Consider the following 21221-nt stretch of genomic DNA (forward strand, 5'->3'; position numbering starts at 1 on the left):
TGCATTCAAGGTAAAAAGTTAATCAATGTGTGTGTGTTTAATGGCTAATTTTATTAACAAATCAAAGATTGACCTTTATGAAGTTTTTGGTTTCCAGTTAAACATCTCAAGTCGAATTTGGTCAGACATTCACATGCTCAGAAAAGAGGACTCTCCGAAGAACACATCAGGTCACGCTCTATAGGGCTTCTGTAAGTAAATTTAACAATATAGTTGCTCCTGAAATCGACCTGTTCATGGTTGTTTGCTTTTTATGCAGTGACACGAAAACTGGACCACAGACGAGTCTTGCTGACTCAAACTCCCGCATGTCTTCACACAGTTTTTCTCTGAAAGCTATAGCTGTAGCTGCACTGCTATATTGTTCTTTTACTCTACATGAACACGGTGAAGGTGAGCTCCATCTTTGTCTATGGCAGGACAGTTTTTTCTTCAGTGCAAGAAGTGGCAAACACTTGTGTCTGGTTCATGTCTATTCAAGTCCCTGTATTCAAATCAGTGTGCTCAAATCATGTACCTTCAAACTTCATTGTTTATATTTTGATAAGGCTATATTGTGCACTATATTGTAAATATATTGTAGGCTCATTAGAGTCTTTGTTTCTCTCAGTCTCAGGTGTGAATCACACCAATATTTAATTATATCCATAGACACTTCCTCACATATGGCCTTTCTAAGAAAAAAAGTTTCTCACAAAAGTTACTTCAATATATTGTTTTATCCGAATGAGTGGGCAGGATGATTTTCACATCATATTATAACAAAAACTCTAGCTGACAAAATCCTGTATTCAAGTGTTGTGGACATATGTAAAGTATGTGGTTCCTGGCCTTATTTCAGTGCCTTTTTAAATCACACATTAACATTATTTTCTTAAAAATACAAGCAAGTACATATTTTACATTATCTTACATTATGTTTTATATATTTTACATATTGTAGCACAGTTTGTGCTGAATACAATGCAATTACACTATAGTCACACTATATATGCATCTCAAAAAAACCTTTCCAAGGGCCAAAAAATCCCCTCAGTTGACCACTGGTTGTCGTTCCATGCATCACTTCTGGTCTGTACTAACCACATACCAAGAAAACCTCACAATTGCCTTTTTGGAGATACTCTGACCCAGTCTTCAAGCCATTGCTATTTGAGTCACTCAGATCTTTTTGCTTGCCCATTTTACCTGCTTTCAACACGTGATATTGAATAACTGACTGTTCACTTGCTGCCCAATATATCCCACCCCCTGACAGGGGCCATTGTAACAATATATACAATTTTATTCTCTTCACCTGTCAGTGGTTCTGTTTGTGGCTAATCATTGTAAATCATAAATAACAATACATTCAAATGTGAAAACACTCTCTACTCTAACCTGTAGCTTTGAAGTTTGTTCTTTATCTGTGACATTGATTTATCTTATTTTAGTTACACATCGAAAGAAAGAAAATGAAAAAATGTAATGTGCTTCAAGAAGTGACAAGAATTAAAGGATATTATAACAACAATAATAATATTTATATAAAAATAATCAATTACATTTATATATTACTTTTCTCCAGACTCAAATCGCTCTTTAAATTGAAATCTCCTCAACCACCACCAGTGTGCAGCATCCGCCTGGAATCGGGTGATGCGACGGCAGCTATAGTGCGCCAGAATCACACACACCAGCTTACTGGTGGAGAGTGATGAAGCTATAATTAGACGTTGTGAGCATAATTAGGAGACCATGATGGTCAACAAGCCATCGGGCAAATTGGAGACTGGACCAATGAATCTTCTCCAAAAATAATAGGCTATATATATATATATATATATATATATAAACTCAAAAACATTGAGTACAACATAAGAGCAACCACAATTTACTCTACAACACTGCAGCACAAAAACACTGCTCGCTGAAGGAACAAATGGAAACAGACAACAGAGGAGGACTTCGAGTACATCGAAAGTCCCAGTAGTGTATCACCAAATTAAGCCTGCTACAAAATTATAATTTCTGTTTGTTTATACTGAAAGACATTATTTTAAAGCTTAATTAAGCACAGTGTTTACCTACTTAACTAGTTTGCCCGGCTCTTATTGAGAGAAAACGTGAAGGAGGTTTCGGTTTAGTTGATTTTGAGTAACCACGCTGCGCGCGTCTGAGTTTATCTTATCTGAGAGACTCCAATCTTTTGGGCGTTGATTACAAGCATCTGCTACGGGTTCACGTCCTGAGATCACAACAACTTTTGAATTTGACAGTAGTTGCTTCACTCACTGACCGCGGATAAGGTGCCTGTAATAGACATGGTTTCCCGTCACTTCATAACGATAACTGTGCTTTATTTTCTTCTCAGCAGCGGGACGGAAGGTAAGCGATTTACCTCTTTAACATGTTTGATAATCTATTAATTTGCCATCGTGGTTTAAAACTGGTAAACACTGATAGAAATGCAGGAACTTTTATTCATAACAAGACATGGGTAAGTGATACTCTGATGACAGAGCAATAGCTTGATACTTTAAATAGCCTAAGATTTAAATAGCCCAAGCAACCTGGGGCTACTGCGTTCTCAATCATTCTCAGTCACAGAAGACACTATTATCATGACAATACCTTTTAATACATGACACATATTGGCTAGGCCTACATTATTTTTCATTCTCATATTTTGCGACCAGAAAACGTCTTATTTTCCTTAAGGAATTAAACAATTATCCCTGCCCAGCTGTTTATGTGTAGATAAAGAGAGGGGTTTGACTGATTAATATCTAACAGACTAGTTTGCCAGCTCTGGCTGAGGGGAAACGTGAAGGAAGCATTGGTTTAGTTCATTCTCAGCTGTCATGTGGTGATTGATTGATTGATTGATTGACTTTTACTTTAAGACTTTTAAGGTGACGGAGTTTCTTTAGCCTACTCCATTACAGTGGATGAGGTGCCTGTTATGGCACGTGTTATGACATGTTTTCCCGTCCCTTTATTACTACAACTTTTTTTTCTTCTCAGCAGTGGAACAGAAACGATTTACCACTTTAGAGCATGTCTGATAATTCAAATATTTGCAGAAATAGCGTGGATTATAACAACATTGGTAGAAATGCAGAAACTTTTATTTATAACACGGCATGGGTAAATAAATCTGAAAAGTAATCTGATGACAGATTCAGTTTAGATAAGTAGCCTAAGCAAACAGAGGCTACTTAACTTTAATTTCTGTGAGTCAAATACGTAGGCTATACTATTCTGATTTAATTTAGGCTAATTGTATATGTCTGCCATATCACTATTCACTATCACTATAGCCTTGTAATATACGACACTCTATTACTAAATGGAGTATAATTTTTCAATCTTATTTTCCGACAAGAAAATGTCTTATTTACCTTAAGGAAACTCTGTTGTATCTGCATTTATCCTTGCCCAGCTGTTCATGGAACATTAGTAATGGAACATTAGTAACATGTTGAAAAGTTTTTCGAAGGCTCGTTAGATCTGCACCAACAAGGCTTTTAGTTTTTTTAGTGAACTGCTTACCCTCAATTATATAATGGCACATCATTTAAAGGGGTCCTATTATGCTTTTTCACTTTTTGAATTTTAGTTAGTGTGTATGTTTGGCCTTAAAAAGATCTACAAAGTTACAAATCGCAAAGTCCACTCCAAAGGGAGATATTTTGTTAAAAAAAAAAAAAACATTTTCAAGAACTACAATGAACGGCTCGTTTGGACTACAAAATTGTTTTCCTGTATTTGTGATATCACAAAGCGTCCATTAGAATAGCATTAAAATAAATCCCGCCTATACGGAAATTCGAATGTTTGGCGGGTGGAGAGAACCTTTTTTGAGCACTGCACGTTTGAATACTTAGGACCACGTGATATTTCAGTTTTTCTTTTTTAATAAATCTGCAAAAATGTCAACAATTCTGTGTTTTTCTGTCAATATGGGGTGCTGTGTGTACATTAATGAGGAAAAAAAATGAACTTAAATGATTTTAGTAAATGGCTGCAATATAACAAAGAGTGAAAAATTTAAGGGGGTCTGAATACTTTCTGTACCCACTGTATGTGTGTGTGTGCGTTCTTACAACTTGTATGTTGTAGTCAAGTGCAATCACATCTAAATGTTCATTGTCGTATTACTAATCTCGTGGTAAATATTAAGTTTGTTCTTAGAAAATGCATTCCAAATAAGAAAAGATATTTTAAGTTTAAGTGAAAATTAATCTTGTTTAATGCTTTTGATTCTTGTGCACCCCTCAGTTATTAATATATAAAAATATATTTGTAGTATATTCAAATTTAAAACATTTTTACACATTTAATCATATATTTTATGTATGTTGACTTTTGTTATGCTCTTATTTACAGCAATCTATTTATACATTTATAATAAACTATACATATAATTAAATAAATCACATTTATTTGTATAGCACTTTTTATTATACACATAGTTTCAAAGCAGCTTTACAGAAAATGGATGTTTCTATATTACAAATAAAAGTTCTGTTAAAAGGTGTAAGGGTGTCAAAGTAATGTTCATATGGCAGAAATGTTCTAAAATTAGGCTATACAAATCATGCAGTTATAAGTAATGTCATGTAGGCTATTCAGAAACAATGAAACGTATACAGAAACAATGAACAAATTAAAGCAATGGTTACATGATGTTATCATTACAATGCAAGGAAAATTGAGCAGTTTTGTATGTTTATTCAGAGTCAGCTTCATCTGAAATCCTCTCAAGGGCTGGCGTCATCTCTTCACAGGTGCTGGGTCATATGAAGTCTTCATAAGAGGCTGGATATAGTCCGCAGGAGCAATCTATAGATTGCACCAACAAAATGTAATGTAATCATACTTGGGAACTGGCACTTCTATAGTTGCTAAGACGTTTAAGTACAGTGGTATGCCCAAGTTTGGGCACCCCTGTAAATTTTCATGATTTTCCTTTACAAATCATTGGTTGTCTGGATAAGAAATTTCAGTTAAATATATCATATAGGAGACAAACACAGTGATATTTGAGAAGTGAAATAAAGTTTATATGATTTATGGAAAGTGTGCAAGAATTATTTAAACAAAATTAGGCATGTGCATAAATTTAGGCACCACAAAAGAAAAATTAACTCAATATTTTGTGCATCCTCCTTTTTCAGAAATAACAGCCTCTAAACGCTTTCTATAGCTTCCAATTAGAGTCTGGATTCTGGCAGAAGGTATTTTGGACAATTCTTCTTTACAAAACATCTCCAGTTCAGTCACGTTTGATGGTTTCCGAGCATGGACAGCCCGCTTTAAAATCACACCACAAATTTTCAATAATATTCAGGTCTGGGGACTGAGATGGCCATTCCAGAACGTTGTACTTGTTCCTCTGCATGAATGCCTTAGTAGATTTTGAGCAGTGTTTAGGGTCGTTGTCTTGTTGAAAGATCCAGCCCCGGCGCAACTTCAACTTTGTCACTGATTCCTGGACATTGTTCTCCAGAATTTGCTGATATTGAGTGGAATCCATGCGACCCTCAACTTTAACAAGATTCCCAGTCCCTGCACTGGCCACACAGCCCCACAGCATGATGGAACCGCCACCAAATTTTACTGTAGGTAGCAAGTGTTTTTCTTGGAATGCTGTGTTGTTTTTCCGCCATGCATAACGCCCCTTGTTTTGCCCAAATAACTCATCAATAAGTTTCATCAGTCCACAGCACCTTATTCCAAAATGAAGCTGGCTTGTCCAAATGTGCTTTAGCATACCTCAAGCGACACCGTTTGTGGCGTGTGCAGAGAAAAGGCTTTTTCCGCATTACTCGTCCATACAGCATCTCCTTGTGTAAAGTGCGCTGAATAGTTGAACAATGCACAGTGACACCATCTGCAGCAAGATGATGTTGTAGGTCTTTGGAGCTGGTCTGTGGCTTGACTGTGACTGTTCTCACCATCCTGCGCCTCTGCTTATCTGAGATTTTTCTTGGTCTGCCACTTCGGGCCTTAACTAGAACTGTGCCTCTGATCTTCCAATTCCTCACAATGTTCCTCACAGTTGAAACTGAGAGCTTAAATCTCTGAGACAGCTTTCTGTATCCTTCCCCTAAACCATGATGTTCAACAATCATTGTTTTCAGGTCATCTGAGAGTTGTTTTGAGGCTCCCATGTTGACACTCTTTAGAGAAGATGCAAAGAGGAGAAACACTTACAATTGGCCTCCTTTAAATACTTTCTCATGATTGGATTCACCTGTGTATGGAGGTCAAGGGTCACTGAGGTTACCAAACCAATTTTGAGTTCTAATAATCAGTGCTAAAGGTATTGAAATCAATAAAATGACAAGGGTGCCTAAATTTATGCACATGCCTAATTTTGTTTAAATAATTCTTGCACACTTTCCATAAATCATATAAACTTTATTTCACTTCTCAAATATCACTGTGTTTGTCTCCTATATGATATATTTAACTGAAATTTCTTATCCAGACAACCAATGATTTATAAAGGAAAATCGTGAAAATTTACAGGGGTGCCCAAACTTTGGCATACCACTGTATAAAATACAGTAATAATGTACAGCGTTTTTTCCCCGACATAAAAACATTCCTTTAATTTATATTTTAATGAATAAACATTAAACAAATCTTATTTTTTGGAAAATAAAGGGAATCTAATATTGATAATAACATTGAAGACATTGTATGATTATTCCTTAAAGATAAGGTTTTAATAGTTTTAGTAGTAGTAGTCAGTGGTGTAGTGGAGGGTATACGCAGGTATACGGCGTATACCCACTTCTTTATCAGTCGGCATTCCGTATGCCTACTTCTAAATCCCCTCTGATGCGCATCATTCAGTAGTGTCCTGCACTAGCCAAATCATGACAGTCCAGCATATGAGTAACTAATCCAATCGCATGTGAATAAATGCAAATATTCTCTAAAAACATCCAGTAAAGACGTAAACACTCTCATGCAGTGTATGTTTCATTTATAGGATGGCGCTCTCGCGCAGAAAGTCCAAAACGGCCTCATAGAAGTAACTCACGAGTCACGACGTGCAAGAATCCAGCTATCGCTGTAGCCAAATCTATGTCTACTGTGGCTAAGCTGAATAAATAGAAACATGAAGACAGTAAACACATGATTGCGACAGTATGGTTTATGTGTGTTTTCAATCTCCAGGTAATAAAAAGCATCTGATTCTGAATAATGCAGTGCTAAGTAGGCTAATTGATAGCATTTATTACACTTGCCAATAGATACTAGGCTATAAAATATATTCTGCCTTATTCTGTGATAAAAATGGGGGGAAATGTAGTATATAGGCTAAACAAATCATAAAATTGTCATTAGGAAAATACAGGAAAAATATTATAAATTATTGCTTATTGTCCAGCTGTGTATTTGATTTCTCAGCCAATTAAAAGCAAGAGGTAGCCTAATAATTAATAATAATAATAATAATAATAATGATCGTTATAAAACCTGTCAATTATACAAAAAAAGTTATTATATTAGACATTTCTGTCCCCTCACTTCTGTCAAAATCAAAAAAATTGTTTGTTTCAAATAGAGATCACAATTCTCCCACAATTCTGAACAGACAACTAAACAAAATAACATGCAATTTACTAGAGGTTCTGACAAAATGTCAGTTGCTGCAGTTAATTATTTATTGCAAAATCTGCACCTCCTCTGTGGATAATATTATTTTTATAATGATCCTTACTCAAGCAGCAGAAGTTAAGTGACAGTGTGCAAATATTACTGGCCCATTTTGGAGTGAACTAAAATTGCAAGACTAGTTTTACATGTCACTGTTTATGACACAGGTCGTTCATCCTTTGCAGGGCCGTTTAAAAAAAATAAAAAATTGGGGCATGAATTAAGAGTATACCCGCTTCTCTAGGCACCACTACACCACTGGTAGTAGTCTATTACGTTCTGCCCAATGTCTTCATGTGAAACCGAACTTTTATTTTGACGGGTTGCCGTGAATACCTTTACATTTCTGTGTGTATATGATGAGGATAGTTTTTCTCAAATGAAACGGTCAAATGCTCATGAAGTGACTCTCAGAGCAGTACTGGAGATGTTGTTCATGTATTTATGTCCTCAATTAGTGAGACGACAGACGTTAATATCACCTCAAGCGTCACGCGGGCTTCTGTATGAGTAAACAAAACCCGCGCGTCTGCGCCATACATTAACACAGAGATACGCAGAAGTCATATTTAAATAGTCGTTTTGCGGCTTAATATTTACAAATAGGAGTGAGAGTGTGCTCACTTGTGTGTGCGCTTACTTTTGTGCGCGCACGCGCGCGCGTGTGTGTGTGTGTGTGTGTGTGCGCGAACCGGGGCGGAACTCCGCTGTGCAGAGAGCGCGACCATGTAACGTAGAGACAGAAATGACATGCCGCCGTGTAAATAAGATAAATAACATAAGGCTATTTTGTTTGTTTAATAAAACAACAAGGTATAGACCTGTTCTATAGGGAAGGTAACATTTGAATGACTTCTTTTGTGGTCTGGCGCTATAGAGAAAATAAAATTAACTTGACTTTCAATAATGGTAGGGGAAACACTGGATTTACTGTGATTACTTCTGTAAAATAGTAGTGCCCTATATAATACATTTTTGGAAATTTAGTCTAGCATAATTCTGAACTGAAAACTGCTCACTTATTTTAAACTTTTCATTCTCACTTAGGTCCATCAGCATCCTTTGCAATAAATCCAAGTCTATTAAATAACTCCCCACCAGCAAAAATCACGTTTAAAAGCCTTAATTACACAACGATGTATGAAACTGCATGCAGAAAATTAACACCTGTAGTGTCTTCCGTCTCTTTCTGAAGAATTACGCACAGTCTTGAAGTTTGATTCCAGAAGAAAAGACTTTATTATCTATACAGCGAGAATAAAGTCGAGATCCTTTCTGCAGAAAAGTCTCCCGATTGTCTCTGGGCTTTAGTATATATACACCAGTTTTTTAAGGCGGGTTCCCTTTACATTAGAAGCCCCTCTCATGCATACACTTCTACTTTTCGCTTGCGTTTGCAAACCTATCTCTTCCTTGGGAGCTGAGACTTCCTAGACTTGTTATGGTAAAGGAAAAAGCTCCCCTATATTTTTCCAGATGTTTCCTGTTTATACATTTTAGGCACTTTTAACACAGAGGCCTTTAGAACATAATAGAGGATTAAAAAGGATATATAAATGGCAAGATTCACCTTGATTAATTCAGATCTTTAACAGCAAAAATCTTCTTCATTCCTCCCTTTGAGACTTTATTAAGTCTCACAATTGCTTATGTCTACCCAGAGTGCTACTTCATAATTCAGTCCTTTCAGTTAACACTATCTAGTGACTAAATAAGTCACACAGTCTTATCATCAATGACTAGATGATGCAGCAGCACTCTGGAGGAAAATCAGAACCAAACGTCTCTCTCTTCACTTGACTAAGAGAGAGTAAAAGATTCTGTCTCCTTTCCCTTTTTATCATATAGAAAACAATGTTATAAGCATGAGCGTGTATTTGGTTCAGCGCTTGCCTGTGGCTGTCAGTTATGTATATTAAAACATAAAAATACAATCAAAATATAATACATTGAATATCCCAAGAAAAATAGTTTGGATCCGTTGATCTTCAGCCCAGATGCCTTGCGCATCGTAGAGGGCCATCTATGGGCATAGGTTGTGCTAGTTCTTACACCCAGAATTCGGCTCTTCTTTACACCTCTTCTTCATAGTCATCAGAGTCGCTGGAACTGTCCTCCAAAGTTTGTTCATTTGAGATCAGCTTGTTTAGCAATCCTTCATAATACTCATCCAAGTTCCTTTCTGTGATTATTCGTTGGTTGTTTGGGACTTTTATCATTCCCATTTGTTTAACAGTAGCATTGACGACCAATGTTCTCAGTACTGGTAATACACAGCAAAATAATAATCCTCCCATTAATATAGCAGCTCCTATAAACATTCCCAGTTTAGCAATCCATGCTCCCCATGCTCCAAATTTCAAATCAAACCAATCCCATATCCGTTGGTCCCTTCCTGCATTTGCTGTAACTTCAGCTCTTAATTTCTTTATTTTAATCATCACTTCACTAAAAGCTCCCCCAGGGACAGTATTATTGGGTATGAAAGTGCAGCATTGATCTCCAAACATGATACAGACTCCTCCCTTATCAGCTAAAAGCCAATTCAGGGCCTGTCTGTTTTGCCATGTCATTCTACTTGTCGCGTGCACTTGTTCTCCTAATAGGGTCAACGCATCGTCAGTGTAATTAATGAATCTTTGTTGGTTATAATAAATGTAATTAATCCACTCTACATTTTTGTTAGGTGTGATCCAAACAAATATTGATTCAAAACCTGCTTTCACTTCATCTCTTGCCTTAAATTTGTTAGGAATCCCTCTCGGTTGTCCAATTGCATCTAAATATACCTTGGGGTCCGGCTCGTAACCTCTTTTGATTCTGTTGTCTTCCTTGCTTTCGCTTTGTTCTGTTCCCCATTGTGCCATGTTGAGTTCTTGCAGTAATCTTACTCTTACGCACATACCTTTCCATCCTACCGGTAAAGAAGGCAACAATGTCTCACCTCCACAGATCCAAAAGAAATCTGCTATTATTAGTGATTGATCTTCATAAATTTCTATAGAAGGCAAGGCAATAGTTTGATTTTCACATTCTTGAGGTGTTATTTTATTCCTTTTCTTTTTTCCAAGTGCTAAAAGTTCTGGAGCTCTAACAGGAAGTCCAGACTTCCAAGAATTTTTCTTGTCTATATACCAAACTATAGCACATTTGCCCTTGAACTTGCCTACATCTTGTGTTCCTTTCGGTTTATGGAAGCACTCATATTCTTGTTTATAATCTATGCCATACCATTTTGGAATCTCTACTTTCCTTTTTTCAATTTTTATATATTGGCCGATGTCCGAATATTGACACCAAGATCCCCAGAGTGGTCTAAAAAAATGACTTGTTAATTTAGAATTTCCTAAAAAATCCTAGACATTCAGCAATACAATATGGTCTAGTGAAATCTGTCAAATGACAAAAGTTTCTCCCAAATTCGGCACATTTTTGGTAGTCATATGGATTTGGTACGGCTATTACTTTGCTTAACGGAGATTTGGAGCATAGCAAGCAATTTTCTTTCTTTGTTTCTCTTGCAGTAAAAGCTGCCCATTGATACCATTCATTATTTTGAGCTGTTTCCCATAATTCATCATTTTGACTAACTTCTTCATCCCCCTGCATCTCATAATCTGTGTCTATATGATTTTTGATTAGCATTAGCTCTGTCGAGTTGATATCTTTACCACTGTTATCCAAAGGTTTAAAAGTTAATTGAAGGGAAGTCTGGTTGCTTTCTATTGGTTGAGCTTGGAGTTGCATTATTAAGTACATTAGGCATAAGATGGTCTTCAGACACATTATCGGATTTGTCCTCTTCCCTCTCCTGTTCCTCTGACAGGAAGACTGGAGCTCCTGGTGAATCATTTTCTGTGCTATCGTTCGTTTGCACTTCACCCTGCGTTTCAGGTTCCTCCTTGTCACTTTCTGCTGCACAGTCTGTCTGTCTGTTTTCCTCCCTTTCAGTCTTTTTCTTGGGAACTCTCGTGCAGTGGTTTAGATGATACCACGTTGTGCTTCCCTCCACTTGGACTGCAGTTGGAGTAGCTCTCACCACTGTGTACGGGCCCTCTCTCCTCGGCTCATTCCATTTTCTCCGGAACACCCTCAGATATACTTGGTCACCTGGAACAACTGGACACGTTGTCTCCGTTTCCTCTCTGGGCTCTTTTCTTTTTTCCTGTGAATAGATAGCTTTGTGTATGGCAGTTAGTTTCTTCATATATGAACGAAGTTCCATTTGTAACTGCTCTAGAGGCGGTCCTTTGTAGGGACCTCTACAATATGGCACAGGCATGGGTCGACCCGTAAGCATTTCATGCGGTGTTAAGTGCGTGGTTCGGTTAGTTTGCATGCGATAGCTCATTAGTGCTAGAGGTAAAGCATCAATCCAATTAAGTTTAGTACTTTCACATATTTTGTTTATTTTGGCCTTGATAATTCCATTCAATTTCTCTACCTGTCCTTGACTTTGAGGATGGTAAATGCAACCTAGTCTTTGTTTTATTCTTAATTGTTGCAACACTTGTTTTACAGTTTTTTGTATGAATGCCGAACCGTTATCTGAACTTATTTCTGATGGTATCCCAAATCTAGGAATTACTTCTCTTGTTAGAAATTTGATTACTGTCCCTGCTCCTAGATCTGCTGACGGCACTGCCTCCACCCATTTGCTAAATCTGTCAACAATCACCAGCATGTATTTTTTACCTTGTACTCGCTTTATCATGTCCACGTAGTCCATGACCAGATGTTTAAAGGGCCCTTCAGGCACTGGTATATGCCCTATTGGTGTCGTTATCCCTTTTCTCACATTGTACTTTGCACAAATTTCACATGTAGACAAGAATTCATCTACCGTTGCATACAAATAAGGAGACCAATATCCTTGCTTTTTAATTTTTCTTACTACTTCCCCCCTTGCGCAATGGTCAAACCCATGCGCATCTGCAATAAGAATATTCAAAAGTGAAATTGGTGCAACCATGTGTCCTTCGTGTGCGCCAGATCTCTTGTGAGTCTTTTTGGCCCCTCTGGTGCCACATAGACTGCTCATAGGGGCCTGCTTGTTGCTGAATTCGAATTATATCATCCAATTGAGGTTGAGGTTCTATAAGTACTACAGGTGCTAATACTGCTATTTGACATCCTGAAGCCTTTTTTGCCTGTAAATCTGCTGCATTGTTTCCTTTAATGACATAATCATTTCCTTTTTTGTGTGCTTGACATTTGATTATTGCTAATCTTTTTGGTAGCATCATAGCAGAAATTAATTGCCCTATTTGCTCACCATGTTGGATGGGAGTCCCATCACTCTTTTTGAAACCTCTTTGTTTCCACACTGCACCAAACAGGTGACATACACCATGAGCATATGCTGAATCGGTGAAAATGTTAGCAGTTTGTCCTTGTGCTAACTGACATGCAGCTGTAAGAGCTTTTAATTCAGCTAATTGAGCAGAACAAGGTTGTACACAATGCTGTGATATTACTGGTACAAATTCTTTCTTGTCCTTCTTCACTACTGAATATCCTGTATGATTTCCTTCATGGTCTCTAAAGCTAGATCCATCTACAAAGTAAGTGACTTCTGCTTCAGGAATGGGTGTTGACTCAAGATCTGGTCGTAATCTGGTAAATGCCAATGACTCATTCACACAATCATGAGGTTTTCCTTCAAAAGACAAAGGGATCAAGTCTGCTGGATTGACTGTATGACATCGCTTAATAGTTACGTCTGGATACGTAAGTAATGAGGAGTAGGCCAAAATTCGAGCCTGAGTTAGAACAAATTTTCCTTGTTCTAATAATTCTACAGTTTTGTGATGAGTGTAAATGGTTACTGGGTACCCCATAGTTATTGTGGATGCTTTTTCATAAGCATAATATACTGCCGCTAGGCCCTGTTGGTAACATGGAGGATATCCTTGAGCTACATTATCTAGCTTTGTGCTGTAATAAGCTATTGGCTGCTTTTTCCTCCCACTGCAAGTCTCTTGCATCAGTACAGCTGATGCATAACCATCAGCTCTATTGGTCACATACAGATGAAACATTTTATTATAATTGGCTGTTCCTAGCGCAGGTGCCTGTTGTAATTCTTTTTTCATCGTTTCAAATGCCAGTAGTGCATCTGTATTCCATATTAAAGGATTGCTTAGATGCTGAATTCCTGCCTGTTTCATCATTTCTCTCAATGGTCCTGTTTTTACTGCATAGTCTTCTATCCAGTCTGAACTAAAGCCAGTCATTCCTAGAAAAGTCATCATTTGTCCTACTGTTTGAGGCATTGGCGTTTTACTTATGCCTTCTAATTGAGTCGGAGCTATAGCTCGAGTGCCAAATGCAATCAATCTTCCTAAGTATTCAACTTGAGGTTGACAATACTGTATTTTGTTTTTGGACACTTTGTGTCCTCCTTGAGCCAATTTTGTTAAAACTTTGATTGAATCTCTGTGACATTGTTCTAGTGTACATGCAGAAACGAGTAAATCATCCATGTACTGTATTAGCGTACTGTCGATTGCAAGATCTTCTAAATCGGCCTTTAGCACTTGATTAAATATGTGAGCCGAATGTTTGTATCCCTGAGGAATTCTTGCATAACTATATTTTTTACCTGCATATGTAAATGCAAACATCTGCTAATGGCACGCTGAAGTAGGCAGAGCAGAGATCAATTACGGTAAAGTATTTGGCATTAGGAGGGACGTTCGTTAGTAACGTGTGTGGATTTGGCACATCAGCTGGCAAATCTTCAACTATTTCATTGATTGCTCGTAAATCATGAACAAGACGCCATCGGTTTTTGTCTGCTTTTAGTATAGGCATAATTGGAGTATTACAGTAACTAGACGTTTCTATTAAAACTCCTGCCTTCACTAAACCTTCAATATTGTCTTTTATGCCTGCCTCAGCCTCTGGTTTTAAAGGATATTGAGCTTTTCTGGGCAGACGTGCGTCTGGTTTGAGTTGAACTCTTACTGGATTAGCTGATTTTATTAATCCTACATCAGTATCATGTTGTGACCACAATTCAGTTGGTACCTGTCTCTCCATTTCCACAAACAATTCAGTTTCAGTCTTGTTTAGTAATTCAGATGTTGAGGTCATTTGTGTTAAATTCTTTTGGCTGATTACTATTTCCTGAGGAATTCCCAGCAAACTGGTTGCACACAAAATTTTGATGTAATTTTTGTCTGCTGAATGAAAAATCAACGGATGTTCTGTTGATTCCCATTTGCTTTTTCCTGCTTCTTTCATCATTGGTCCTAAATCTTTTGTTTCCCAGTTTTTTCCTACATATATTGCAATATGTGGGACAGAATCAGTTACATTGAACCATTTTTCCACAAATTCGTTGTTTGGAATATTTAAAGCTGCTCCTTGTTTACCTATTATGATATACTCAGAGACTGTCTCGACTTTTTGACCTTTTGTTTCCTCTTGCCATTTTTGTTCTATTTTTTCATCTCTATCTGGATCATAGATCATTGTACAATGAAATTCTGATTTTGTTAACCGTGCTTCAGGTATCTGTGCTTCAATAAACTTTCCCCATTTGTTTACTGTCTGTCTCACATCTTGTTCTATCTGTCCTATCCAATAGACATTTGCTTTTGGCTCTACAATCACCATTTGTGTTTCTGTTCCTATTGCATCGATAAATATTCCTTCTGGAGAACACCAAATTTGTAACCCCAATTTGCATAATGCATCTCTTCCTAACAAGTTGATAGGAGTTTGATTTGATACAAGAATGGGCATTGTGATACTTTGATCTTTTGTTTGTAGACACACTGGAGCTGTCATCGAATTAATTGCATTTGTCCCGAGAATCCTACTGTCTTTGTGAATTTTCCAGACAAGGGAGATGTGAAGCATATTTTGAATTTAAACAAGTAAAAATTGCTCCTGTGTCTAGCATCATAGGCGTGGCTTTACCTTCTATTTTAATTTGCATAATAGGCTCTTGATCTGCTTTAGTTGTTAACATTGGTAACTGGTTCTCCCCTGTAGAATTCTCTGGGCACCCCTAGTATCCCTGATTTGGACCTCTCCACGGATTAACAGGGCCTTCTCCTGTACCTCGATCGGACTGCTGCCAACCTTCTCCTCTGCCCCCTTGAGGGTACTGTGAGTATGACAAGGTGGGACAATTATATCTGATATGTCCGGGCTGATTGCAGATCCAGCATAAATCTGGAAGGCCAGTATAAGGTCTGCCTCTTCCTCTCTGGCTTCTCTGTGTTGGTCTTTTCTCCATCCCATTGGAGTTGGCTGTTGGGGTAAACATTAATTATGGGTACAGGAAGCTGGTGTGTGTTCGGAGGGCCTGCAGCAGAAGGGCTTGGCTGAACGGTTGGTTGCGGAGCGCTTACAGGAGACATAACTGTCATTTGTTCCTCTTTCACCATCGGAGCTTGAATCTTTCTTTTATTTTTCTTTGTCAGCTCTTCAAGCTGTAGTTGAGTTAGCTTTCGCTGTAGCTCTTTCTCTTGGGTCTTGAGCTTTAGTTCGTTTTTCCTGTGTTGCTCCACCGCATGCATCACATGATCACAAAATTCTTTATGAGTTTTTGAGTTCAAGCCAACAACGTCTTCTAGCCTGCTTTTAACGGCTGGAGGCATAGCTTCAATCACAGCTTGTCTGAATAGTGTGGCCATTAATGGGTCTCCTCAGGATTTATTTCAGTCTCTTGTTTCCAGTTTTTCAACTGTCTCTGGACGTATGTGGTTGGATTTTCTGTATCACCCAATTCTCGTCCCTTTAATGACTTAGGATCCAGTCTGATCGGATACTCAAGTCTCAATGCTTGCCACACTGCTGGACGAAATGCATCAAAAACAATCCCATCCATATTGTGAGAGTTCACCGCTCTGTCTAGAGTGGCTGCTTGCAAAATTTCATCCATCTTTGCTCCTCCTATAATTTTGGCCAGCAATGCTTTAATGTCCCCCACAGCCAAAAGTTTACCAGTCGTTTCCTCCTCAAACACCCTGATCCATTTCCCAGCACCCGCATTTATATCGGGAAGGCGAGCAATCAGTCCTTCGAGGTCCTGAGAAGCCCACGGGACATATTGTCCCTGTGCACCTTTAATTAAAATCGGAAGCTGTGCAGCTAGTGGTCTAAGTGTTCCTTTTTCCCTTCCCTGTTGCCATTTCCTTGTATCAAATATTTCTCCTTCAACATTAATTTCCTCATTGCTGTCGAACAGCTTACTTCTCTGTCTCTCCAACTCATTTTCCTTTTGAATTTTCTTGCCTGATTCTCTAATTTTTTGACCCATTTCTTGTTCAATCATTTCTACTTGTGCTTTAATTTCACGATCTTTTCTCCTTAATCTTTCTAACACTTCCTCATATCTCGTTTTATCTTCCTGGTCTGATTTCATCTTTTCTAAGGCTATTCGGGCTTGCTTGTAACAATCCATAGTCAGATATTTTTCACTTTCCTTTTTCTGTTCTCTACTTCCTGCTTTTACCTCTGGTTCAAATTCAACTTGACCTTCGACTTCTATTTCCCCCATCACATCCACTTTTCCCTTGAGAATCGGTAATAGTTTTTCTCCTGACGGATAAGGAGGAGGTTGAGAAAATAGCATTTCTTTTTTGCATGTTTCTCTGTCTGCCTCCTTCAAAATTTTCCTGGCCTGTTTTATACTTTTTAACGTGTTCTCTCCTTCTTTTTTAAACATAGCTAACACCTCTTTTTCTTTTTCTCTTTTTCCCTCTCTTTTTTCACGCTTCTTATTGATACATTTAGTTTTGTAATTCTTTATCAGAGTTTCCATTTCCTCACATAACGCCACATCAAACGTCCCTTCCTTTGGCCATTTTGTCATTTTATTCTTTGTTCTTTTTTGCCATTTGTCTGAGATTTTGTTTATCATGTCTTTACACAAAGGATATTTTAATCCTAATATCTCTACCGGAGTGGCTGCCATATTTTCTCCCCCGATCCTTCTCTCCTATTTTTTTATTCTATTTATTTTATATAAATGTTACCACTATTTTTCAATTAATTTTAGTATCTTGCCTCTTATCTTAGTTTTTTCTATCTGATGCATGAACACTTTCTTTATATATTTTTTTTAAACTTTATTTTATGATCACACAGTATTCATAATTTTTTTAATTATTATTGATTTATTTTTCTATTCACTATTGCCTCTTCTTTTTTACCTAGTGCGCACTTATTATTTTTAATGTTCTTTATTCGACTTCCTATCTTAATCACTCCTCCTCCACAGCACTGCTCTCAGAAAGTTCTCTCTCTCCTGATCTTTTCTCACACAGACACCCAACATAAGATTTTATAACACATCTGGATTCAATCTTTATTGACCCTATTCCTAGAAACATTCATACCACTAAGTCCCTTTATCTTTATTTACTCTTTATTTATTTATTTAAGGGCTCATTCATTCATTCATACAGCATCCTTTTATTTATAAGGACTTCCTTGCACAAATTATCCCTTTATTTCATAGGGCTTATCAATCGTTCATCCCTTTTGGGTGTGTCAAGAGCTGCGGCCCTTCTCCACTTGGGAAAAAGGCACACTTCTCTCCCCAAACCCAATCGGAATTTATTCGTTTTCTCATTCACTCTCAGTCTTTCACACCCACACGCATTCGAACACGGACACAGTTTCAAACATTCTTCAAAACAAAACAACAATACAAAGCTTTTTTTTTTCTCGAGTATTCACCTGCTCCAGAATACTGGTTTCCTCACTGCAACCCCTCTTTCTTCTCTCTTTCTCAGTAAAAAAAACAAGACTCTGCCAGGAATTTTCAAACCTACCTAAGCTGACCTCTGACCTCAATCAGAGCGGTATCCGTAGGTCTCGCGCGCTCACTCCCTCACATAGGCCCAGATTTAATAAACATAGTCCATTGCTAGCAATGTATATCTGCCTACACCATCCAGTTTCAATTTAGGCTACTTATCAAGGCCATAAACAATAAACTAGATAAATGCATGCAGTTATTTCTTCTAGAATAAAACTCCCTTTTGTTCTTATCTTTAAATTTAGAATTTTGGAAGAGCAAAATTTAAGTGTCTTACCACTCAGAGCAGACTGGCAAACATCACAAAATTATATAAGCAAAAATGCTTACCTGTGGCCACTTTTTTGTGCTGTTCGTCAAAATTCTGCTCCAAGCGGTCGTCCACTCTGCTGCTCTGTTCCAATCCTGTTCGTGACGCCAATTGTAGTGTCTTCCGTCTCTTTCTGAAGAATTGCGCACAGTCTTGAAGTTTGATTCCAGAAGAAAAGACTTTATTATCTATACAGCGAGAATAAAGTCGAGATCCTTTCTGCAGAAAAGTCTCCCGATTGTCTCTGGGCTTTAGTATATATACACCAGTTTTTTAAGGCGGGTTCCCTTTACATTAGAAGCCCCTCTCATGCATACACTTCTACTTTTCGCTTGCGTTTGCAAACCTATCTCTTCCTTGGGAGCTGAGACTTCCTAGACTTGTTATGGTAAAGGAAAAAGCTCCCCTATATTTTTCCAGATGTTTCCTGTTTATACATTTTAGGCACTTTTAACACAGAGGCCTTTAGAACATAATAGAGGATTAAAAAGGATATATAAATGGCAAGATTCACCTTGATTAATTCAGATCTTTAACAGCAAAAATCTTCTTCACACCCTGTAAATCTACCAGTTAAGTGAGGAATAATCTAATAATGATCTGTTTTAGGGCATTTCTTCAACTAGGGGCACTTTTAGCCTTGTGAAGTTGAATAAAAAAAAACTTGTTCAAAAGTCACATAACACAGTCTCATAAGTTTAAATAATTTGTCTAGTTTTAAGGTCTGTAAGAGGATAGACTTAGATTACAAGAGAAATTGTTAATATTTTACATTTTTTCCAACCTGCAATGAACAAATGTCATTTCCACCACATCTCAATATACAGCTGTTATTTAAAAATAGAATAACTTATGCCACTAAAGAATTGTCTAAGATCATTCTTCTAACTAGTTTGACCAGTTTTTCCACAATGTACAATAATTATACATTTGTCAATGAGATAAATTAACTGCCCAAAGGACCAAATGCTGAACTGTACACCTGTCACACTCTGAAATGTAATATTGGTTTGGGTAAGAGCTTATTAGAAAATAAATAACTTGAATTTTTATATTAAGTAGAGCATGATCGCATAAATTGTGGATACATTTTTAATGTGTGATGAGAACTTTTTCAATATTTAAAAAAAATGTGTGGTGATGGAAATGACAATGAATTAACGTGAATGTAGAGAAACAGCAGATATATTTATTAGAAAAAGTCTAAAAACTCATCACACTCATTAAACTCAATTCACAAAGTCATTAAACATATCAATTATACTTTGTAACCATAAATGTCATTTCCACCACAGAGGCAGTGTGGTGGAAATGACATTTCAGTAGTTTTTTGTGAAAAAATAGAAGATATCTTCAATGATTAGCTTTGAATTAATACTTAGCATTTCATGTATGCAAAATACTCTTATGGCGCTTTTCCACTGCTCAGTACGGCTCACTTTTGGGGGGGGGGCTAGTTCAATTTTACTACCTGCTTGAAATAATCCGTAAAACAAAACGCGATCCGAGGCGCTCACACTAATAATTTCTGTTCCACTAGTCAGGTTTTGGATGGCCCCGCCCACGGCGTTATCCTGATGAATATTCACGTAAGCGCCACCCAGTGGAACCAAATATTTCAGGAACTGTATATATTGTAACACCGTACCGTTACCAAAATGTGACGTGTAAACTCTGCTGATCACTGATTGGCCGGAGAAAATCATCACTGCCTGCGTCATTGAACTTGCGGCAGGAGACACAACAGACCCGCTAGATTTAAATCAGCACAGCCAGCGAAGGATTGAACACAACTGTTTTGAATGAGCGCATCTTTCTTTTAACAACCAAAAATGGCTGTTTCGTTGTCTGTTGAGGAAGTACAGACTGTCCTCTGGTTGATAGCCGAGGAGCGGATCCAGCGAGAGCGTGATGGAGCGACGCGGAATTAAAACGTTTTTCAGGAGTCACGGCAGTAGAGGCGGCGCAACTGTAGCGGCACGTGAATAATCCCGCCCACTTTAAAGCGGTACTAAACTGCAGTGGAAACGCAAACTGAGCTGAACTGAACCGTGCAGAGCCGAGTGGTACCACGCAGTGGAAAAACGCCATTATTTAACTTAAAATTTTTAGCTTTTTAAAAACACCCTTGAAGGTACAGTATGCTTGGAAATGAGTATAATAAATATATTAATTGATCAAGCAATATTTACCTTTATTTTTCTTCCATTTGTTGTTGATGAAAATTAAAATTTCCTCCATGTCCAACATGTGCTCTGATGTCACTGAACATTTCCATAGAAACCACCTAAACAAGAGGCTTGTTTGAGATGCGCCTCGATCGCCTCGCCTGAAATGTAGGCGAGAGTAGGCGGCTGCAGTGAGGGGAGGAGTGAAATAAGCGCAGTCAAGACGGACAGTTCTGTCCTCTCGAAGTAGAACGAGATCAAACGAGATCAAAGGCAGATATCGCGTTATTCTCACTCATAT

General features: G+C 37.7%; 1 protein-coding gene across 1 annotated transcript in view; it reads left to right on the forward strand.

Annotated features, from left to right (window-relative positions):
- The first annotated feature begins 113 nt into the window (after positions 1-113).
- si:ch211-214p13.3 (nectin-3-like protein) overlaps positions 114-21221 on the forward strand; it is a 37823-nt gene continuing 16715 nt past the window's right edge. The window contains exons 1-2 of the mRNA XM_058786942.1: positions 114-191; positions 260-393. Of these exons, the coding sequence (XP_058642925.1) occupies positions 309-393 (85 nt within the window). The 5' untranslated portion in view covers positions 114-191; positions 260-308. The remainder of the gene's footprint in view (positions 192-259; positions 394-21221) is intronic.

Source organism: Onychostoma macrolepis, chromosome 09 (assembly GCF_012432095.1).
Source record: "Onychostoma macrolepis isolate SWU-2019 chromosome 09, ASM1243209v1, whole genome shotgun sequence".
Lineage (NCBI taxonomy): Eukaryota > Metazoa > Chordata > Actinopteri > Cypriniformes > Cyprinidae > Onychostoma > Onychostoma macrolepis.